The 19,046-nt window shown below is 41.5% G+C and overlaps 1 protein-coding gene across 3 annotated transcripts; it reads left to right on the top strand.

The window, feature by feature from the left end:
• The first annotated feature begins 44 nt into the window (after positions 1-44).
• On the top strand, positions 45-18,384 carry rps6kal (ribosomal protein S6 kinase a, like). Of its 3 annotated transcripts, none has more exons than XM_030061383.1 (22): positions 45-676; positions 3,368-3,427; positions 3,557-3,673; positions 3,760-3,841; positions 3,954-4,034; positions 4,756-4,835; positions 5,542-5,648; positions 7,238-7,275; positions 7,635-7,777; positions 7,879-7,949; positions 8,119-8,207; positions 8,841-8,905; positions 9,381-9,483; positions 9,633-9,757; positions 10,985-11,107; positions 12,227-12,316; positions 12,481-12,639; positions 13,118-13,279; positions 13,904-13,980; positions 14,073-14,190; positions 14,982-15,122; positions 17,062-18,384. In XM_030061383.1, exons 1-22 carry the CDS (start codon positions 635-637, stop codon positions 17,185-17,187), a joined length of 2,199 nt encoding a protein of 732 aa, XP_029917243.1. In that variant the 5' UTR covers positions 45-634; the 3' UTR covers positions 17,188-18,384. The 3 variants fall into 3 exon arrangements, with proteins under 3 accessions (XP_029917243.1, XP_029917242.1, XP_029917244.1); XM_030061382.1 differs by having other exon boundaries at positions 45-697; XM_030061384.1 differs by lacking the exons at positions 45-676; positions 3,368-3,427; positions 3,557-3,673; positions 3,760-3,841; positions 3,954-4,034 and adding an exon at positions 2,147-2,153 and having other exon boundaries at positions 4,700-4,835; positions 5,582-5,648.
• Positions 18,385-19,046: the final 662 nt, after the last annotated feature.

Here is a 19,046-nt window from a genome sequence, read left to right as displayed (position 1 = left end):
ATGAGCTGTAAGCCTCTTATGTCTACTTGGGTGACGGATGGACGAGCTTTTAAAACATTTGGTTTCCAAACATTCATCTTGCACCTTTAAGATCAGAGGCGTAGGTCATTCGAATAGAGAGCCGTAGGCCTACCTGAACATACTGTGCGCCTGTTTTGCCCTTTCATTATTGAACAAGCTTGACGCTGTCATGCACCGCTGCGTAAAAAGTAAAGTGCTCCTGGATGTGACAGGATCAGTGACCACAGTAGCCGGAAGCGATGGTGTATCATCCAGATGGAGGACCGTTGCACGGCATCAAGTCCCCCATGCCGCTTGTCATCTCCCCCCTTTTCTGCTTTGCTCTAGATGAGGGAAATCCTTAACTGAGTTGCGTCATAGCTACGTCAATAAACTCTCATTCACTGACGTTCAGGTACCACAGTAGCCGCCATATTCGCATCTATGGCAGGGTAGCGGTGCTCGGAGAGCGTATGGTCCCGTCAACAACATCAACTATTCCCACACCGACCCCCAATCCTCCCCTTATAGCGGTCCACAGTCGCACGGTTTGTGTCTGATCATCAAAGCGGAATATCCAGACTTCCTCATAGGGGAGACATGCAACGTGGAGCGGGGGTTTAGGTGGACTAGGATGCCTTTCTCCCAGCCAGAGGAATCCTGGCACAAGATGGAGGTAAATAGCGTTAGTACGGAGGTGAGTTTGGGGTCTTTTGATTTCTTCATTGTTTCGCAGTGGATTCGTCCCGGTTTGAGTTGTCCCGTTGAGTTTGCTCACACTGTGCGGTACGGCTGAAATTCGCGTCACGACCTGCAGCGCACCATGATGCATGCTAACATGCTAGCTAATGCTAACAGCTGGTTAGATGTTTATTTTTGTTGTGCTACCCGGACTGTTTGTTAGATAGTCGTACATGCAGGATGCTCCGATTTATGCCGAGAAAACGGGCTCTGTATCTAACGTCATGTACGCTTCTTTTATTCACGACATTGGTTGAGAGGAGTTTGCCTCTGTGCTAGCTAGTCAAGTTGCTTTGCGCATCTACCAGCTCAACGTTATAGCTGTAGCATTAGCAAGTAGTTAGCTTGCTAGCTGACAGCTTGCTTGCTTGAAACTTGGGAGACAAGTTTTTTTTTTTTTTGCTCAGACTCCACTGTCTAGTTAACGAAGAACTGGGAATGTTGCTGTGTTGTAGGCTTTTGCAATAAACCTTCAAAACCTGCGTTAGTAACGTTAGGTTCACCCAGAGGTTAGCGTTAGCCAGGTTATATTTGATCACACGTCAACATAGCCGAGGCTTTGGTATGTCAGCATAAGTGAAGTAGATGATAACATTACAAGCGTGAATAGCCTGGACTTTATGGGCAAAGAAAATCCTCTGTTTCTAATGAAGCTGATCAACGACACTCACTCACTGTTCACTGCATCAGCAAAGTGAACTTGTTGCACATTAATGGCTTAAAATCATATCAGCCTCGTTCAGAAATGACAGTATGGAAATCTTAATGGAAAGCAGTATCTGAACTCATTTCATATCATACTCAGGACTGGCTAAATGAAATCGATGCCACTTTTCAAAGACTAGATCATTCTTTGTTTTGTTCTGTATGTCTTATCAAAGTGGTGTGCTAAATCTTTAGCTGGATTTTTTTGCATGGGCCCAGTGAGGAGGTCCTTTTTTTTGTTCAGCAAAACCAACCTGACATCCTAAACCTCTCCATCTGTGTGATTCTTTGCAGTCTTTCACACCTAGCCTCAAGACTGCCTGTTCAACATGATGTGACTGTGAAACAGAAGGGCTTCTAAAACACACGTCTGAGCTCCATTTTTTTAACAAAACAAATTCGGCATCAGTTGTACTTTTTGAGGACAGTTGGATTGCATAGTGTCCTAAATCAATGGACGATGTTTGCCCAAGTGACCTCAGCTCAAGGACTTCAGCTTATTTGAAAGGCACAATAATACTGAGTAAGGCATGAGGCTGTTATGGTCAAAATATTACTGAAAAATTGGATTCTGTCACTCCAAAAGTTTATAATTTCTGGTGATAATAAAGTTGCTTTCGCCTGCTGATATGTGAACATATTTGCCGGGATGCAGAGGTAATAATCAGCTCTATCTGAATAAAAACCAGCTGGTGATCCTGACTGTGGTGCTCACTTTCTGTCAGCTGTTGACTTTCAAATCAATCACAGCCTTTCAATATCAGCCAGAAGATTTCCAATTTATATATTGTATTGGTGTGCCTTAGTTAGAGATCTTTTGTCATGGCTGAAAAAAGGCTAGCTTGGTCCAGTGCTGCAAGTGTAGGCTGGACTCCTCTCATGCAAGCCGTGATGAGCCACAGTAAAGGTGGGAGTGAAAATCTATGTGTGAATTATGACACAGGCACAGTCCAGGCATTGACTAGCTTAGATGCTACACTTTACAGATCCACCAAGACACCCGTTTCTTTTGTTATATCTTGCTGCAAAGGCCGTATGCTCACCTCTTTGCTTGGAGGGGTTGTGAACGTGCCTCTGTGATGCTGAAATAATGCAAAATGGGTTATAGGTCTATGTTTTGTGGAAGTATGCGTGTGTATTTTGGTGGCTCCACCCCCTCAGTGGGCTTACGTAGTGTTATGAGTCATCCCCCCACTTCAGAGGCTTGATGGAATTCAACACACACAAACACGCCGGACTGAATACATCATGCAGGCTGAGCCACAGTGCAGAACTGAAACGTATAGAACAGGATAACATCAAAACAGTCTGCGCATCATCTGCTTCCCTTGCAGATACTGAAGTGCCTCTTACATTCCTCCTACTGCCTACATAAATTAACAGCAGAGGCTCATGAAATAGCTTGCCAATGCTACCCTGACAAGAACAAAGCTTGTTTCTCTGTGGTCATATCAAGTAAAGCATAAAGCCATCACCCTGAAAGAGGCAGGGCCTAGTTATCCTCAAGAGACTGAATGCTGACTGCAGCCCCAGCAAACACATTAGATTCTCAGAGCCAGTCAGACATGTTGTTTTTGCTCTGGCCGAGGATTAAGCTAGAATGCTAATAATGAGGGGCTTTATAAAGACAGGATGAGAGCTGGACAGCTGGACAGGATTAGAGTATGGACTCCATATTGTTTCAAAACAAACAGCGCTTGCAGTTGGAGAAACCAGCGCACACCGTCACTGCATGTGACTCATCGATTTCATCTGTTTCTGCTGTGTGAGTCTTCTGTCATACATGTGGGCGTGCAGCAGGTGCACAGGTCCTTTTTGACAAGTCATATTCCTGCTCAGCTGAACAGCGAGGATGTGGAGGATTTGTCAGAATGTTTACAGCGTCGGATTCATCTGACTAGTTGTGTTGGTTCGGTTCCAGGTCAATGGACATCAGATCATGGACGAGCCCATGGAGGAGGGAGAGTCTTTCACACACTGTGTAAGTAATGAGGGGCTAAGGCTTATATGGTAGGTCTTGGCATGTGTGTGTGTGTGGGTGTGCGCAGGATGACATGCATGCAACTGTGTGCGGCTGCGTCACACTGATATTGTGTGTTTGTGTGTGTAGGATGATGGGGCATATAAGGAAATTCCTATCACGCACCATGTCAAAGAGGGCTGTGAGAAAGCTGATCCATCACAGTTTGAACTACTCAAAGTCCTGGGCCAGGGCTCTTTTGGCAAGGTGAGGAGACATGGTGGAGCACTAAACGGCCTCATCAGTGTTCTCACAGGCCTGTGTGTCATTCCAGTTTTCTCTCATCCTCTCAGGTGTTTCTTGTCAGGAAGATCATGGGTCCCGATGCTGGTCAGTTATATGCAATGAAAGTTCTGAAAAAGGCATCTTTGAAAGGTAACACAATTTGTTTTTAACATGACTCCACACCAAGCACCACAGGGCAAAGTGTCTAGTATGCTCTGTTTCCTCTCTCTCACACTGTCCCTTTCCCACCTTGTCTCCCCAGTCAGGGACAGAGTTCGTACTAAGATGGAGAGAGACATTTTAGTGGAAGTCAATCATCCCTTCATAGTGAAATTGCACTACGGTAAGCGAATGAGAGTGGAAAACACACGGTTGTTACATTGATGTGCACATTGCATTGAGGCAGACAGCCTTGTATCTCGATTCAGTTTGTGTTCAGCATAGAATAGAACAGAAATGTTGTTTTAGACACGTGGAAATTGGTCTTTGGCCTCACAGTGGTCAGCTAAAAGCGACAATAAACATCACATCAAAGGGGCTGTCATATAAAAAACACCGCAAAAACGCCTAAGCTGTTAATGTGTATTTTTATATACCAATCAGAAACATTCTTTGGGTAACATAATATTTTTAATGTTACCACAGAAACAGAACTTACACAGTCCACAACAGTTTATTTATAGAGCCCCTTTTAGAGACAGGATTATCACAAAGTGCTTTACAGAACACAAAGGACACAGTTCTCATAAAACCAAGGGTATTTAAAAAAAAAAAAAAAAAAAATAGAACATGTACATCCAAAAATGGGATCAGAGCCTCTGAAATGGGGCAAACAGGAAATGGGATAAGGTGTGCATCATAATAGCCCAGCTAATGTCAGCATATTCTAGGTATCATATTTAGGTTGCTAATAGTCAGGATATAAACTTGCTGGGGTTATTGTGAGTGACTTGTGGCGTTATAGTTGAATATTTGAGTGTCCCAAATGATAACAGAATATGGTAAAAGCATATGCAAAAACTGTTTGTGTATGTGCATGTTTATGTTTTTCCCTGTCTCCCCAGCCTTTCAGACAGAAGGGAAACTCTATTTAATACTGGACTTTCTCAGGGGAGGGGATGTATTCACTCGCTTATCCAAAGAGGTAAGCTGACGTCCTGCTACCTTGCATCTCATTACACTTGACTTGAAAGCACATTTACACTTTTTTTTTTTTTTTGATCTGTTTAAACATGCACAGAGTTTGTCCTCAGTCAAAAATTTAATGGCATTTTTTTGAACCCTTAGAGATTTTAAAACATGTATAATTACAGATGCTTTTACCAATGCTAAGGAGTCATTGAAATGACGACTACAAATGGAACGGGTGCACATTTAATATGCAGTAATAGTTTGTTGTTGTCTCTTTTTCTTTTTAGCAATCTAGCAGAAGTACTGTCATGTTCTATATCTCTCCTGTTTTAAGCGTTTTGCTCAAATTCTGACTCGAATTCTGCCTGCAAGCCACAGTGCTTTTCTTGGAATCTTTTTAGAGCTTAGATCAATCGCCTGTCACTTAGCAGCCCAGATCAGCTCTCTTCAAATGCTTTCAAGAAACTCAAGCAAGGTCTGATTGTTCTCTAGATAGATCTTCCGTTAAAGGGCTGTCAGAGACCTATGCCGATAGCTGCCGGCAATGTCAGATCAACAGCTTGCTGAATCGTTCTGTCTTATTTGATATATTGATGTTTTAACAATAATCTGTTTTCTCTTGTTTTGTGGTTACTGAAGCGTAATACTGAAGAACTGTTTGCTGCTGTATTTCTCCCCTTTTCCGAGTCCAGAGAGTAAATTTGTCCAGTTCTCATCAGGTTATGTTTACAGAGGAGGATGTGAAATTCTACCTTGCAGAGCTGGCCCTGGCCCTCGATCATCTGCACAACCTGGGCATAGTTTACAGAGATCTCAAGCCAGAGAAGTATGCCCCAACCCTCACCCCCAACTGCTTACCTTTCACCTCTGACCTGTCTCACCCTAACTTCACTTCACACACTTGTCATCCCACTAGCCCTGTGGTTCCCAAACCAGTCTGCAAGGACCCTTGTCCTGCGGGTTTTTGTTCCAGCTCTTCTCTTGCACACCTGACCCAGTTGAGGCCCATGCACCTTCATGCATGCCCTGTTCAGGTAGATCTGTTTAAACCAATCAGCATGTAGCCCTTAAATGGATCACGTGTGAAAGAGTAGAGCTGAAACAAAAACCTGTAGGACAAGGGGTCCTTGAGGACTGGTTTGGAAACCACTGCCCTAACCCTTTAAAAAAACATGCATTTTTTTACTTTTGCTTTATGTTTATTACCAGCTTCTGTTCTCACAGCTAGAGAGGTACTGGTGACCCTCCTGTCTTTTTTTCCTCATGTCTTATCTAAAAGATGCCATAGACCTCCATTTTTCCGTTATATAATTTTGACTCACACTGCTTGCTTTAGAGGCACAGCCTTCCGAAAAGAAGAAGGTGAATGTGTCAAGCTTTACTTTATAACTCTAAAACTAGCACATATTGTTGTTTATTGTGGGTTAAAGTAGGCTAGATAAAATAGCAACAAATACTTGCTGTTGGTGCAGTCTCCTTCCTGGCACTAGAATTATGAACCCGACTCTGAGCTCTTAAACATGAACATTAATTCAACTTCAAAGGAATAGAACAACTTTTTATTTTATTGACATTAGTGCAAGAAATGCAGTTTAAATCTTAATTTTGTATGTATTCAGTCTCCTCCTGTTTACTTCTTTTATTGGGCAGTTATGCCTCTCAACCAAGCACTGATGTATTGATGCTATTAGGAATAGAATGAGAGTCAATGGCATGTGGAAGATATGGTTTGCTTTGAGCTCTTACAAGAGCAAAAAGCAAAATCACGCTGCTGTTACTTCTTTAAACAAAGTCGTGCTAAAAGAGAATTAGCATACTCTTCATGTATTTATAAAACAAAGAGTGTCATCAAGAGACAATAGGTGGGAGGCTGACAAAAACTGCGAGAGCATTTCGTTCATCCTCTCAAAGCAAATAAATGTAATTTTGGAATAATGTTTATTTCTAAGCCTGACAATGTGTTCATGTCCATAAATCAGCCTGGGTGTTTCCACAATGTCAGAGTTAGGCTTTCGGTTACTAACTCAAACTGTCACTTAGGGACACTGCAGACTTTCATCTCGTGTTTCTAGCCTTTGGTGAAACTTCCCAATAGTCTAATTTCTAAAATCAGCTGACTCTGTTTTATGGGGGATTTTAGCTGTAATGCCTAACAACTAACTTGGTTAACAGATATCACATAGAACAGGGACCAACCACCACCTCCTATAATTACCAGTTTAAAAAACCAAAACAACTTGAGTGTGCACAGATTGGATACAAGCAGAAGGCGATTGCTTTAGAGGGTTTAAGATACAATACTTCAACATACTTCAACAACAACAAAAATCTTTTGTTGTTGTTATTTACTTGGTGTATTTGTTCATATTATCTGTGTAAAGCTCATCTCTGGGGAAAACTGTTCTTCTTTTTCAGCATCTTACTCGATGAAGCTGGACATATCAAGTTAACAGGTATGTGTAGTTTTAACCTGGTTATTGCTTGATATTAAACCATAGTTTAGTATTATAGTATTGCACATCTAGTGTTTGACTTCTTTTTACCACAAGGAGTAATGTTATAGAGGCAAGGCTTATCAGTTCTAATTGCATTGCCTTTTTAACCTTCCAGTACATTTGCCACACACTTTCTGATCCCAAGACTGAGCCTCTTCAATTACTGATTGTTTTATGTTTCATTTTGCCAGTGCCTCCAGGAATTATTGCTCTGCATAGGACAGCATATGCTAATTGGATTTCCTCATTTGAGCCAGGACTGTTCAATTAACTGCATATCTGTGTGACTTTATCTGCTTTATGCTCCTGTCTTGCAGACTTTGGCTTGAGTAAAGAGTCAGTGGATGCTGACAAGAAGGCTTATTCCTTCTGTGGTACGGTGGAGTATATGGCCCCTGAGGTGGTCAACAGGAGAGGACACACGCAGAGCGCAGACTGGTGGTCCCTGGGAGTACTTATGGTACTGAAATAAATGCACAAATTTACATTCACATTCCTGTTAAAAAAAGATGTGAGATTTGGTGTTGAGTGTACTCTTTCCCCCTCATTCTGTGTTTGCAGTTTGAAATGCTGACGGGGACATTACCGTTCCAAGGGAAAGATCGCAATGAGACCATGAACATGATTCTCAAGTGAGTCCCTGCGCTCTGCAGCAGTAAAACACTCAAAGCATGACAGAAGTAAGATGAGCTCCAGTAAGTCAGCTCTGATTTGAAGGTGCTGTTAAACCAGTGCCGTCTCTCAGTTCCCTCTTTTGCTGTCCAACTTCATCTGCTGCTCTCTGCTTGCTCTCTTCACCAGAGCGAAGTTGGGGATGCCACAGTTCCTCAGTTTTGAAGCCCAGAGTTTGCTGAGAATGCTGTTCAAAAGGAACCCTGCTAACAGACTAGGTAAGACACAGTGCAGAAAACTCTCCATCTCACCAAGCCATTTAGTCTGTTTTCAGTGCAGTTATACTTGCTTCAAGAATTTTTCTTGGAACAAGTATAAATAAGATAAAGCAAGGCAGAATAAGGCAGACTGGCCCAATGTTGTCAAGAAAATGATGCTTGACTCAGCAGAAATTCAGGAGCATTGGAAACAAGTGGGATTATCTCACCTCACTGTCAGATTTTGCCACTTATTTGTGGAGAAACACAGTTTTAACACCTAAGATGAAGACCGAATGACTAAAGATGGAGATTTTTTGCAGCGTCGTGTGTGTGTGTGTGTGTGTGTGTGTGTGTGTGTGTGTGTGTAGTATTGGACTGTAGCAGTGTACAAAGGGGATGTGGACTTGGTAGAATAAAAGAAAACAAAGTGTGTTGATCCTCATGTCGCACCACTTGCTTGGTCTGAGCTTGTTAGCATTCTGGCATGCAGTTAAAACACATGCTGCAAACAGACCACAGACACACAAGAAAATATGCGGATGCTCCTTTGAAAAGAATAAAAAAAAAAATAAATAAAAAAAAAAATTAAAAAAAAAGGAATGTGCCAGGAATTCTGATCGTGAACCTAATTTAAGCGATCTGTGTTTTCAGGGGCAGGGGCTGATGGCGTGGAGGAGATCAAACGGCACGCTTTCTTTTCAACAATTGACTGGAATGTGAGTACACACACACACACACACACACACACACACACACACACACACACACACGTACACAGTCACTTTCTCAGATACACACAAATCAAACTCCACAGCTTCTGTTGAGGATTCACACCTAACAAACGGTTGGCTGAGTGACTACTGGCCATCGGTCTTGGCATGCCAAGTATGTTTATGTGTGTTTGTGTGTGTGTGCCTGGGCGGAGGGCCAGCTCTCACTGTGTGTGCACTAATAGCCCTGCATGAGTGTTTAAGAGCCAGCGGGATGCTATTGGCTGGCCCGAGCTGTAGAGGGATGGGAGGGGGTTAATCTGGGAGGGGTCTTGGCTTCTTGTCACACATACACGCACCCACACAAACACATACACACATACACATACGTTTGAAGAAAAAACCCTGCTGCAGGCTTGTTTTCATTTGCGAGCGTGTGTATGTGTGTGTGTGTGTGTATGTGTGCCTGTATCCCCAACAGAAGCTGTACAGGAGAGAGCTCCAGCCCCCGTTCAAGCCTGCAGCAGGTAAACCAGATGACACGTTCTGCTTCGACCCCGAGTTCACTGCTAAAACACCTAAAGGTAAATGTACACCTACACACACGCATGCTCAGAAACAATAGCCACCTCAGCAGCCATGGCAACCACAGTTTGGCACTGAAAACAATTCCAGAATTTGGTGTTTATATGTGCCCGTATCTATATTTTACTTTTTTTGTGTATGTATGTAGATTCCCCAGGTATCCCTCCCAGTGCAAACGCCCACCAGCTCTTCAAAGGCTTCAGCTTCGTCGCTCCAACCTCTCTGGATGAGAACAAGAGCTCCCCGCTGCTCAGCATACTGCCTATAGTTCAGGTACACCCACATGATGTTTACTTTTGCATCCTGCCTATACCACAAGTTGCAGTAGGTTAATTAGCGACCTTACAACACACACATTTCGAACTTTTCAAACTGACTCCAGCTTGACTGACACGGAGATTAAAGAATAATTCCAATGATAATATTCTGATCAAAATTTTGTCCGTTTCTGTACTTTGTATCATGACCAAGTGCTGCTCTCTAATACAGTCCAAAGTGCAAAAAGTAATTAGAACACATCCTTTCAACACAAGAACACTCGCAATGCAATAATGTGTAATAACATGACTTTAAATTGTGATGTGTGATTGTACACAGATCGTGTAATATGTCAGTGATAGTAGTCTGTTTGATTAGTTTGCTCACTTCCTTGTTTGCTCTGCTGGGTGCGGGGTGTCCGCCAAATTCACGTCATATTGGAAAAAGTGAATGAACAGATTCCATTGCTTCAGCTTGAAGGCATTCATTTGTTTCCTCTCGTTGCACAACATCCACATCCAAAATGATTTGTACTTATAAAATGGAAATCAACCATAAAATGAACTGCAGAAGATAGTTCTCTCTTTCCGTAAGGAGGTTTGATTGTATTAGCTTGAATACTAATAAGAATTTTGATTTTTGGACCACCAAAATTGGTGGGCTCCCTGCTGCATTTACTGACACAAACAAGTGAGATACTGGAGCCTCCACAACATTCCTGCATGTCCTGCTTGTTATTACCACATGGAGTATGATGTGTTTTTTCCTATTCAGCAGTTTGAAATTTGGTGAATACAAATAACAGTGACACCAGCATGGCATCAGAATACATGGTTGTTCAACTTGTAAACTGACAGGGCTTTTAGCACTTTTTGGGTTTGATTGTTTTGAGTTTTGTTTGGCTTTTTTAAAAAATTGTACAGGAAAGCAATGCTCCCTGCGGACAGAAACATACAATGCTCTATAGTGAAGTTAATCTATGAGATTTTTTTGTCTTAATCGATTGGCATAAGAGCATAAACTAGGGAAATAGGTTGAAAATGATCAATTATCCTTAAACTCTCGCTGCAGTGGACCACAGATCTACATTACAAATGCACACTTTTTAGCCCTCATGCTCCATCCAGCACAAAATGTACCTTACTTGTAGGACAAAGCTACAACACACACACATACACACACACACACACACTCTCTCTCCAAGGTTGCTGTCAGTGACAGTTTGTTTCCTGACCTTTCCAGATGCATGGAGGCTCAGCCCAGTTCTCAGACCTGTACGACCTGCAGGAGGACATCGGGGTCGGCTCTTACTCCATCTGTAAACGCTGTGTACACCGAGTCTCTGCCATGGACTATGCTGTGAAGGTAACCGCGCACCATAAGACAGGAAGCGGAGGATTTTATTTCATCTTGAAAAGCGCTTGTTGAGCACTCACAGAACTGCTGCCTCCATGACTTATGTAAGCCAGCATTTTGACATTTAACGTCTCCGTCAGGGCAAAATCATCATTATGCCGTGGTATTAAACGACAGCGGCTTCAAATTGTTTGCACGATGAGGCCATGGCTGTGTGACAGCCTCTTCTCAAAAAAATCGATCAAATAAAAAATGTTGCTGTGGCCTTTTCAGACAGAAATGAAGTCAGTTTAAAGGCTGTGAAACTGTCATTATTTGAAGGTGGTATAATTGCCATTGATCAACTTTATCTTCTTTTCATTTTTTGGTCCATTCTTTAGTAAATGTTGGTAGACTGCTATAGGAGTTTACAACCTCATGATGTGTTTAACTCTCAGTGGAGTAACTCCTGTATGTTGAATATGGTTAGTAAAGGCAACAGAGCTTTATATTAGGTGCTGACTGGTTCTCCATGTTTGGTTTGGAAAAGCAGCATTTATGGATGGTGGCAGGGGAAAGGTTTTGTGTTGCTGAATGGGGAAGTCACAACAGCTATTAAAATTTTCCCACATATATCATCATATCATATCATATATCAATTTCTTGTGCTTTGGCATTTATATTTATCATTGCCTATGTATGTATAGATGTGTGTTTAATTGATCTATTTGAAGATCTTTTTCACTGTCATATTCGGCTAGTTAGAAACACATCAGTTTCTACCTGTTGCCCTCATGCTCTATTAATTATAAAAGTAATCTTCAAAACTATACTCAGAATGCTGGTTTCTTCTGTGAATTTATGAAGCTGTTGGTTCAGACTGTGCACCTGGGGAAGGTTGATTGAGTGAAGTTTGAGATTTGCTCACAGCTACCTATGAGTAATAAAGGTAACAGGCCAGCAGAGGGCAGCACAGCCTCACAAATGGCAACTGAAGTCATATTCTGGTGATATGTAAAACCTTGCAATGCATTGCTTTGTCAAACATCTCAGATATTTTAGATGTTTTCCTTATAATTAACTACCTCTGGCTTTATTTTTTGACACTAATGGCTGTTTCTGTGTCTCTCCTGTGTGTGTGTGTCCCAGATTATAGACAAAAGTAAGAGGGACCCCTCTGAAGAGATTGAAATCCTGATGCGATACGGACAGCATCCCAATATAATCACCTTGAAAGATGTCAGTATTTGTTTTGTGAGAGCATTTCAAGGCGATAACATTTTGAAAGGTAGTTTGTCAGCGTACTGACAGGCTGTGTGTGTGTGTGTGTGTGTGTGTGTGTGTGTGTGTGTGTGTGTGTGTGCGCGCGCGCGTGTGTGCGTGTGCGTCTCTGTGTGTGATAGGTGTATGATGAAGGCAGGTATGTGTACTTGGTGACGGAGCTGATGAAGGGAGGGGAGCTGCTGGATAAGATCCTCAGGCAGAAGTTCTTCTCTGAGAGAGAGGCCAGCGCTGTGCTCTACACCATCACCAAGACTGTTGACTACCTCCACTGCCAAGGGGTGAGAAAACACTGCAGCATGTGCACAAAGCTGCACACTTAATTTCAACATATGCATGTACTGTAATGTAATTTATGCATCTTTTAGTTTCTTTTTTGTCAAAAATTGTCAGGCTCTTCTGCATGAAATTCAACATTTCTGATGTTTCAAAAGTTGAAAACCTAGCACTTAACCTGATACTTTCTTTATATTTACATGCTACACGTATCCTGTTGCAAAAATGCCTGTTGCAGATTATACACATAATACTTAATCTTATATACCACATTTACGTGCATACAAGAAATCAGAATATTCACTGTAACCAAGCAGGCAGAGGCAAATAATAAAGTTTAAGTACAGTTTAATAAGTTGGGAAAACTACATCTCTTTACTGCAATGAAGCTTTTGAAACCAGGAGAACACACTTCTTGACATGACGATAGCCACAATCCCAGATGGTATTTCTCATCTCGTGCCCTCACTCTGTCCTCCACAGGTGGTCCACAGAGACCTAAAGCCCAGCAACATCCTGTACATGGATGACTCGGGGAATCCTGACTCGATCAGGATCTGTGATTTTGGCTTCGCGAAGCAGCTCCGGGGGGGTAACGGCCTGCTCCTCACCCCCTGCTATACAGCCAACTTTGTGGCACCAGAGGTGAGAGAGAGAAGAGTTAAAAAGTTACAGGTTGAGACCCGGTGGGATACAGTGACAAGAGGACGGAGATGGAGAAAGAGATAAATTATATGTTGTTTCCACAGATCATACAATTTATGGAAAGCCATGGAATTTTGAAATGTCAGTTCCAGACCGGGAAAACCAAGAAATTTAATAAACTGTTTGGATAAGTCATGTATTAACAAGTAATTTTGTTAGACTCAATTAAAAAAAAAAAATCCATAAGTAGTTAGTCACCAAAGTTGATATTTATTTTACATTTTGCTCACATTATATCTACCTGTCTTGCAGTGTAAAACAGAATGTTTAACTTTAATAAGACCTCTCAAATACTTTTTATAGTTTTGGTGAAGAAAAAAATGTATGTGTACATAGGTTGTGGAAATTCAATATTGTAGTCATGGAAAGTTATGGAAAATGATTTTTTTTTTTTTTATTGTTTTTTCATTTGACCTAGAGTGTAAATCTTGAATATAAAACAGACAGAGTAGTGTGTTTTATAGTATGTAAAGTAGAATTGTGCTGAATCTAGATCACTAACACAAATTCCTAATGGTTTATGTTTGCTTTTGTTTTTGCATCTATGTATGTGTGGGTTTGTAGGTACTAATGCGGCAAGGGTACGATGCAGCCTGTGATATATGGAGTCTTGGCGTTCTACTGTATACAATGCTGGCAGGGTAATACTCTTGGTGCATACAGAAGAATATATGAAATACCATGTTATGTCAGATCGTTCTCCCTAACCTCATTTTTCATACTTCCTTGACAGGTACACACCGTTTGCAAATGGCCCCAATGACACACCAGAGGAGATTCTATTAAGGATAGGCTCCGGAAAGTTCTCTCTGACTGGTGGCAACTGGGACACTGTATCAGACACCTCAAAGGTACACACACTCACACACCACTGTCACTTCACACTGGCCTGCAGGGACAGGGTGTGTCTTTGAAACAGGTTTTTAAAGAACAGGCGAATATTGCTCCTGTGGTCAGACCAAACACACAACTTAGGTGGTATTTTCAGTGTTTGAAAAGTTCATGCATATTGAATAAAGTGCTTGAAACTCTAATTGCATCACATGAGTAAATTAGTGAATTTCTAGGTTGGTGACAAATTGTGAAACTTCAAACTTTATTGTGTTTTCTATTAATTTGTCTCCCCTCTGCAGACCACTCATGATGGGAATTTATAAAATTCAGCTATAATATTTACATTTGATTTGATAGGTGCAAATAAATTATGTAACAGTTCAAAATTAGGCAGAGATGTACCCTACATTCACTGCTTCGACCATATTAGACTGTGCACATCGAACTGGGACTGGACTGTAATGCTAATACATTACTCCTGATAGGCAAAGCTGACCACAGGCTCATGATGTGCATAACCAAAATGCCTTCAGTGCAGCAGCAGCAGACCTCAGTAGAGGGTGTGCACGACTGAATGCTGTGAACATTTTTTCTTTAAGCTGCTGTGTAGCATAGAAAGATTGTATCTTTTTTTGTTATTGTTTAAGTTAATCATCAAATAAAAACATCATCCACACCTGCCTCTATAGCCTTACGATAAAATAAAATATTATATCAAAAAAGTAAAAAACAAAAAAAAACAAAAACAAAAACAAGTTGTGGTATTTCTTCACATGCTTGATTAACTGTGTATGTTTGTGTGTTAAAGGACCTGTTGTCCCATATGCTCCATGTGGACCCTCACCAGCGATACACAGCAGAGCAGGTTCTCAAGCATGCCTGGATTACCTGCAGAGACACGCTACCGCACTTCCAGCTCACACGCCATGATGCACCGCACCTAGTCAAGGTGAGGAAGAGCAAAAGTCTCCACTTAACTGGTCAGGAGGCGGCCCACCAGTAGAAAATTGAAATACCATAAATTTAATCCCTTCAACACCAAATGTGGCTATTAATGTCCGATGTGTCTTTGACATAGACACTGAGCTCCTACCTCCTTCAGGGAATAATACACAGTGTCTCAGAAGAATATGTGAAGAAACAAATTCTGTTTGCGCTATAACACGGCGACTGAATTTTTTTCTCAAGTCAGAAAATTGCTATTTCTAGCATTCTTTTAAACTTCAAGTGTAGTGATACAGACAGGAATACTGCAATAGGAATACATTGTCTCACACATGGTGGCCTTATGGCCAAGGACACTCCAGTCAGCATCTCTGAGCATGAAAAACTACAGTGTTTCTGTGCCAGAAAAGAGGGCCACGTCTCTTATACATGATGTCATACCCTTGCTATGCCTGCAGCTGCGTGACATTCAATGTGAGTCTGAACTTGGTTGGTTCATGCCATCATAATCTTTACTTTTACATCCCTGTTACCTATCTGTCGGTACCACCAGTTACAGCGGAGAAGATGTACCTCCAAAAATCTTCACATCACACCTCATCTATCTTTCCTAGTGTATGTTCATTTGTGTGATGATAGCTGTACATTGGTACTCACTCACACTTTAGCCTTTAAGATTAGAGGTTCATTATTTACTTTATAGACTAAACTGTGCTAAGACATGCTGTATCAGGTACACAAAACCAGTGCTGGACAGGACTCCCTGTAGCCTCCAGAACAGCCTGAATTATTTGAGGTATGGATTCACCAAGGTGCTAGAAACCTTTCACATGGATCTTGTGCCATGTTGGCTCTATGGCATCACAAATTTCCTGCAGATTCTTCATGCCACAAACATCCTGTTCCACCTCATCTGAAAGGTGCGTGTACTAAATGAGGTCACTGTCATTTTCTGGGATCCAACTTGAGGCAGTGCATGCTTATCCAATTGGAAGTGGCCATTTGTAAAAGGGTAGTGTAGCCATGCAGAGGATGCAGCTGGTCAGCAACAGTTTTTAGCAACAAAGCTCCACTGGTAAACTTTGTATCGTGCAAGCGCAACAAACTGGTCTTTGTAGGGATAGAGATGCTTCTCAAAAATGGTAAAATCAAAGCATGAAATATCTCCCAATGTACGGAAGACAGCAGCTTTCAAGAATGGACAGCTGCCACAATTTTCCTTTTTTGGACTAACTCAAGAAAAGTAGGGGGTTCTTTGTATTTTGCACCATTCTCAGTAAATTCAAGGCATTTAGGTTCGTGAAAATCCACCAAGTGGTTTCTAAGTTGCTGAAACTAGCAGTGAGCTAGAGTGATTTAAATTATGAATCTCATCCATTCTAACGTTTCATCAAGTAGTAACTGAACATCTCAAAATTGTCCGCGTTCTCAGTCGGCCTGATTTTTGCAGTGCGTGTTCTTTTACATTTACATTTTCGACCATTGCCCTTATTGTTAAGTTGCTCTGGTTTCCAGTGTTTGCTAGAGCAGAGGTTTTCAAACGTCTTCATGTTTCAGATCCTCAAGTTGACTATCTGTAACCCATGGACCCCATTTGATGTGAATTTGTCCTATCAACCCTGATATTAAAAGATATTTGTATTAAATCGTTTGGATGTCATACTTTGACATTGACAAACAGATTCAAAATGGTGAGATTGAAACAGTGTTAAAATAATCACTCATACATGTTGTTGCATCAGAATAAATTCTAGTGAAGAAAATGATAATGAAAATGAACTATTCCTCATTATGCTGAGGACTCCCTGGAAGCTCCTCAAGTCCTGTTGCGGGTTTCCCTGTAACCCACTTTGAAAACCACCAGGTTGGATCTTGAAATGTAATAATAAACTTAAGAGATCTCTCTGATCCTCTGTGTGATTATCGTTGTGTCATTTTTACAGGGAGCCATGGCTGCCACCTATTCAGCGCTGAGCCAGAAGACGAGTCAGCCGGTGTTGGAGCCTGTGGCAGCGTCCAGTCTAGCCCAGAGGCGCAGCATGAAGAAACTCACCTCAACGGACATGTAGACACACATGCAAACACACAGACACACACACACATGCACACACACACACACAGCTCTTTCCCTAACTCTGACCTCACACTTGCACTCTCATACAGACACACACACAGCCTAAAACCCTGGCCAGTCGACCTTACTGTCTCCCTTTTAATCTATTTATTTGACACCCAGCATACATACATACATGCATACATACATACATAACACACTGGACAAGGTTGCATGGTGAGGACGTCAGCTGAAGAGGAAGAGGGAAGCTCACATATCTGTTACTGCTGGGGAGACAGACTTGTATTTATTTCCACTGCTTTCATATGCACTTGCCCTCCTCGCCTTTCGTTCTTTCTTCCTTTTTATGTGGGGAAGAAATGCACCAGCTGATGTTCTCCTTCACTGTGATTGGCTGATTCAAAGCTGCTTCGGTAAACTGTGCCCCCCCACTGCTCTTCATCTTCACTTTGCCATCCTTCTTTTCTCCTCGGTTCTCTTTCTTCTCTTCCGTCTTTGCTTTTTCGCTCTCTTTAACTTTCTTTTTCCTCAAAGTCATATACTGGTTTATGTGTGAGAGTATTGGTGAGATGATATTGATTGGGGGAGACTGTCTGGCTGTTTGCTTACAAAAAGCAGCTCTCAGACTCATGCACATACACAAAAAGATGTGATTCTGTTTGTGGCAGACTGTGAAGAGACTCCCAGGTTGAAATCATCCGCTAACACTTTCGCTTAGCATAAATGCATGTGTGGACAGACCTGTATTTCTCTATCCTTACGATTTGCAGTCTGATTCCTTTACTTTGTGATGCTAACAAATGTATCAGAAGAGGTAAAAACATGCTGCATATGGAGAAAGAGACTCTCGAGGTCAAAGTTGAAAGAATGTGTTAATGACAAAAATGCTCGTTTGCTAAAACTATAATAAAGATAATGAAGATGAAGAGCATGTGGGGGAGCTGTAAGGATTTCCCTGGGGGGGACGGGACGTACCCCGTCAAACCAGAGAAGCTGAATTATTAAAAAATAAATAAATAAATAAAATGAAAAAATGGAAGAAAAAAAAAAAACAGATCATTTCCATGGATATCTCTTCAAAAAGACATTGTGGAAATTGTACCATATTGTATTTATTTCATTTAATTTTTAAGATTCTATTTTTCTTTCAAGCTCTGTATATATTGACATTAAAGATCATTATTGACATGCAGCTGCTGTGGCCTGAGCTGGTTTGTTGTAGTCAGGCTGAAGGAAATTACTATAGCAGAAGATTGTGGTGAACTGGCGTCCAGATGAGGAAAAGATGGGTGATACTCTGTGTCTGCAGGCCGGATGCCTCTGCTGCTCCAGCTCAAATAACCTAAAACGACTGGATTGGACTGACTCCGTCTAACCTGGCGCACAAGTCCCAACCATCAAAGGAGAGACCGGTAGGAGCTTAGCGTCAGTGTAATCTCTGTATGAAGCTGTAAGCCCAACAGTGACATGACTTACATTACACAGTCCTCACCTGAGATGAACTGTACATCTTATCAGTCAAGAAAAAGAAAGAAAGTCCACACACTTACACAATGAAGGCCCACAAAATCAATTTATCTATGGTTTAAGATATGGAAATGTGTTTCACAGACAGGAAATTTACATTTTACACATAGATCTACACTGCAGACATACAATATATTCATATGCATAATGCATGTGTGTAAAATAGGACAAACAGTAGGTGAAATACCATAATGAAGCCCACCTTAAGGCAAAGGTTTATTGTTTATTAGGATCCCCATTAGCTTTTCAAGACAAGACAAAAGCTAGTCTTCCTGGGATCCGACACAAAAAGTAAAAACATTACATAAACATTCATTTAACAATTAT

This window comes from Myripristis murdjan, chromosome 10, assembly GCF_902150065.1.
Source record: "Myripristis murdjan chromosome 10, fMyrMur1.1, whole genome shotgun sequence".
NCBI classification, from domain to species: Eukaryota; Metazoa; Chordata; class Actinopteri; order Holocentriformes; family Holocentridae; genus Myripristis; species Myripristis murdjan.
This window is presented reverse-complemented; position numbering and strand designations above follow the sequence as displayed.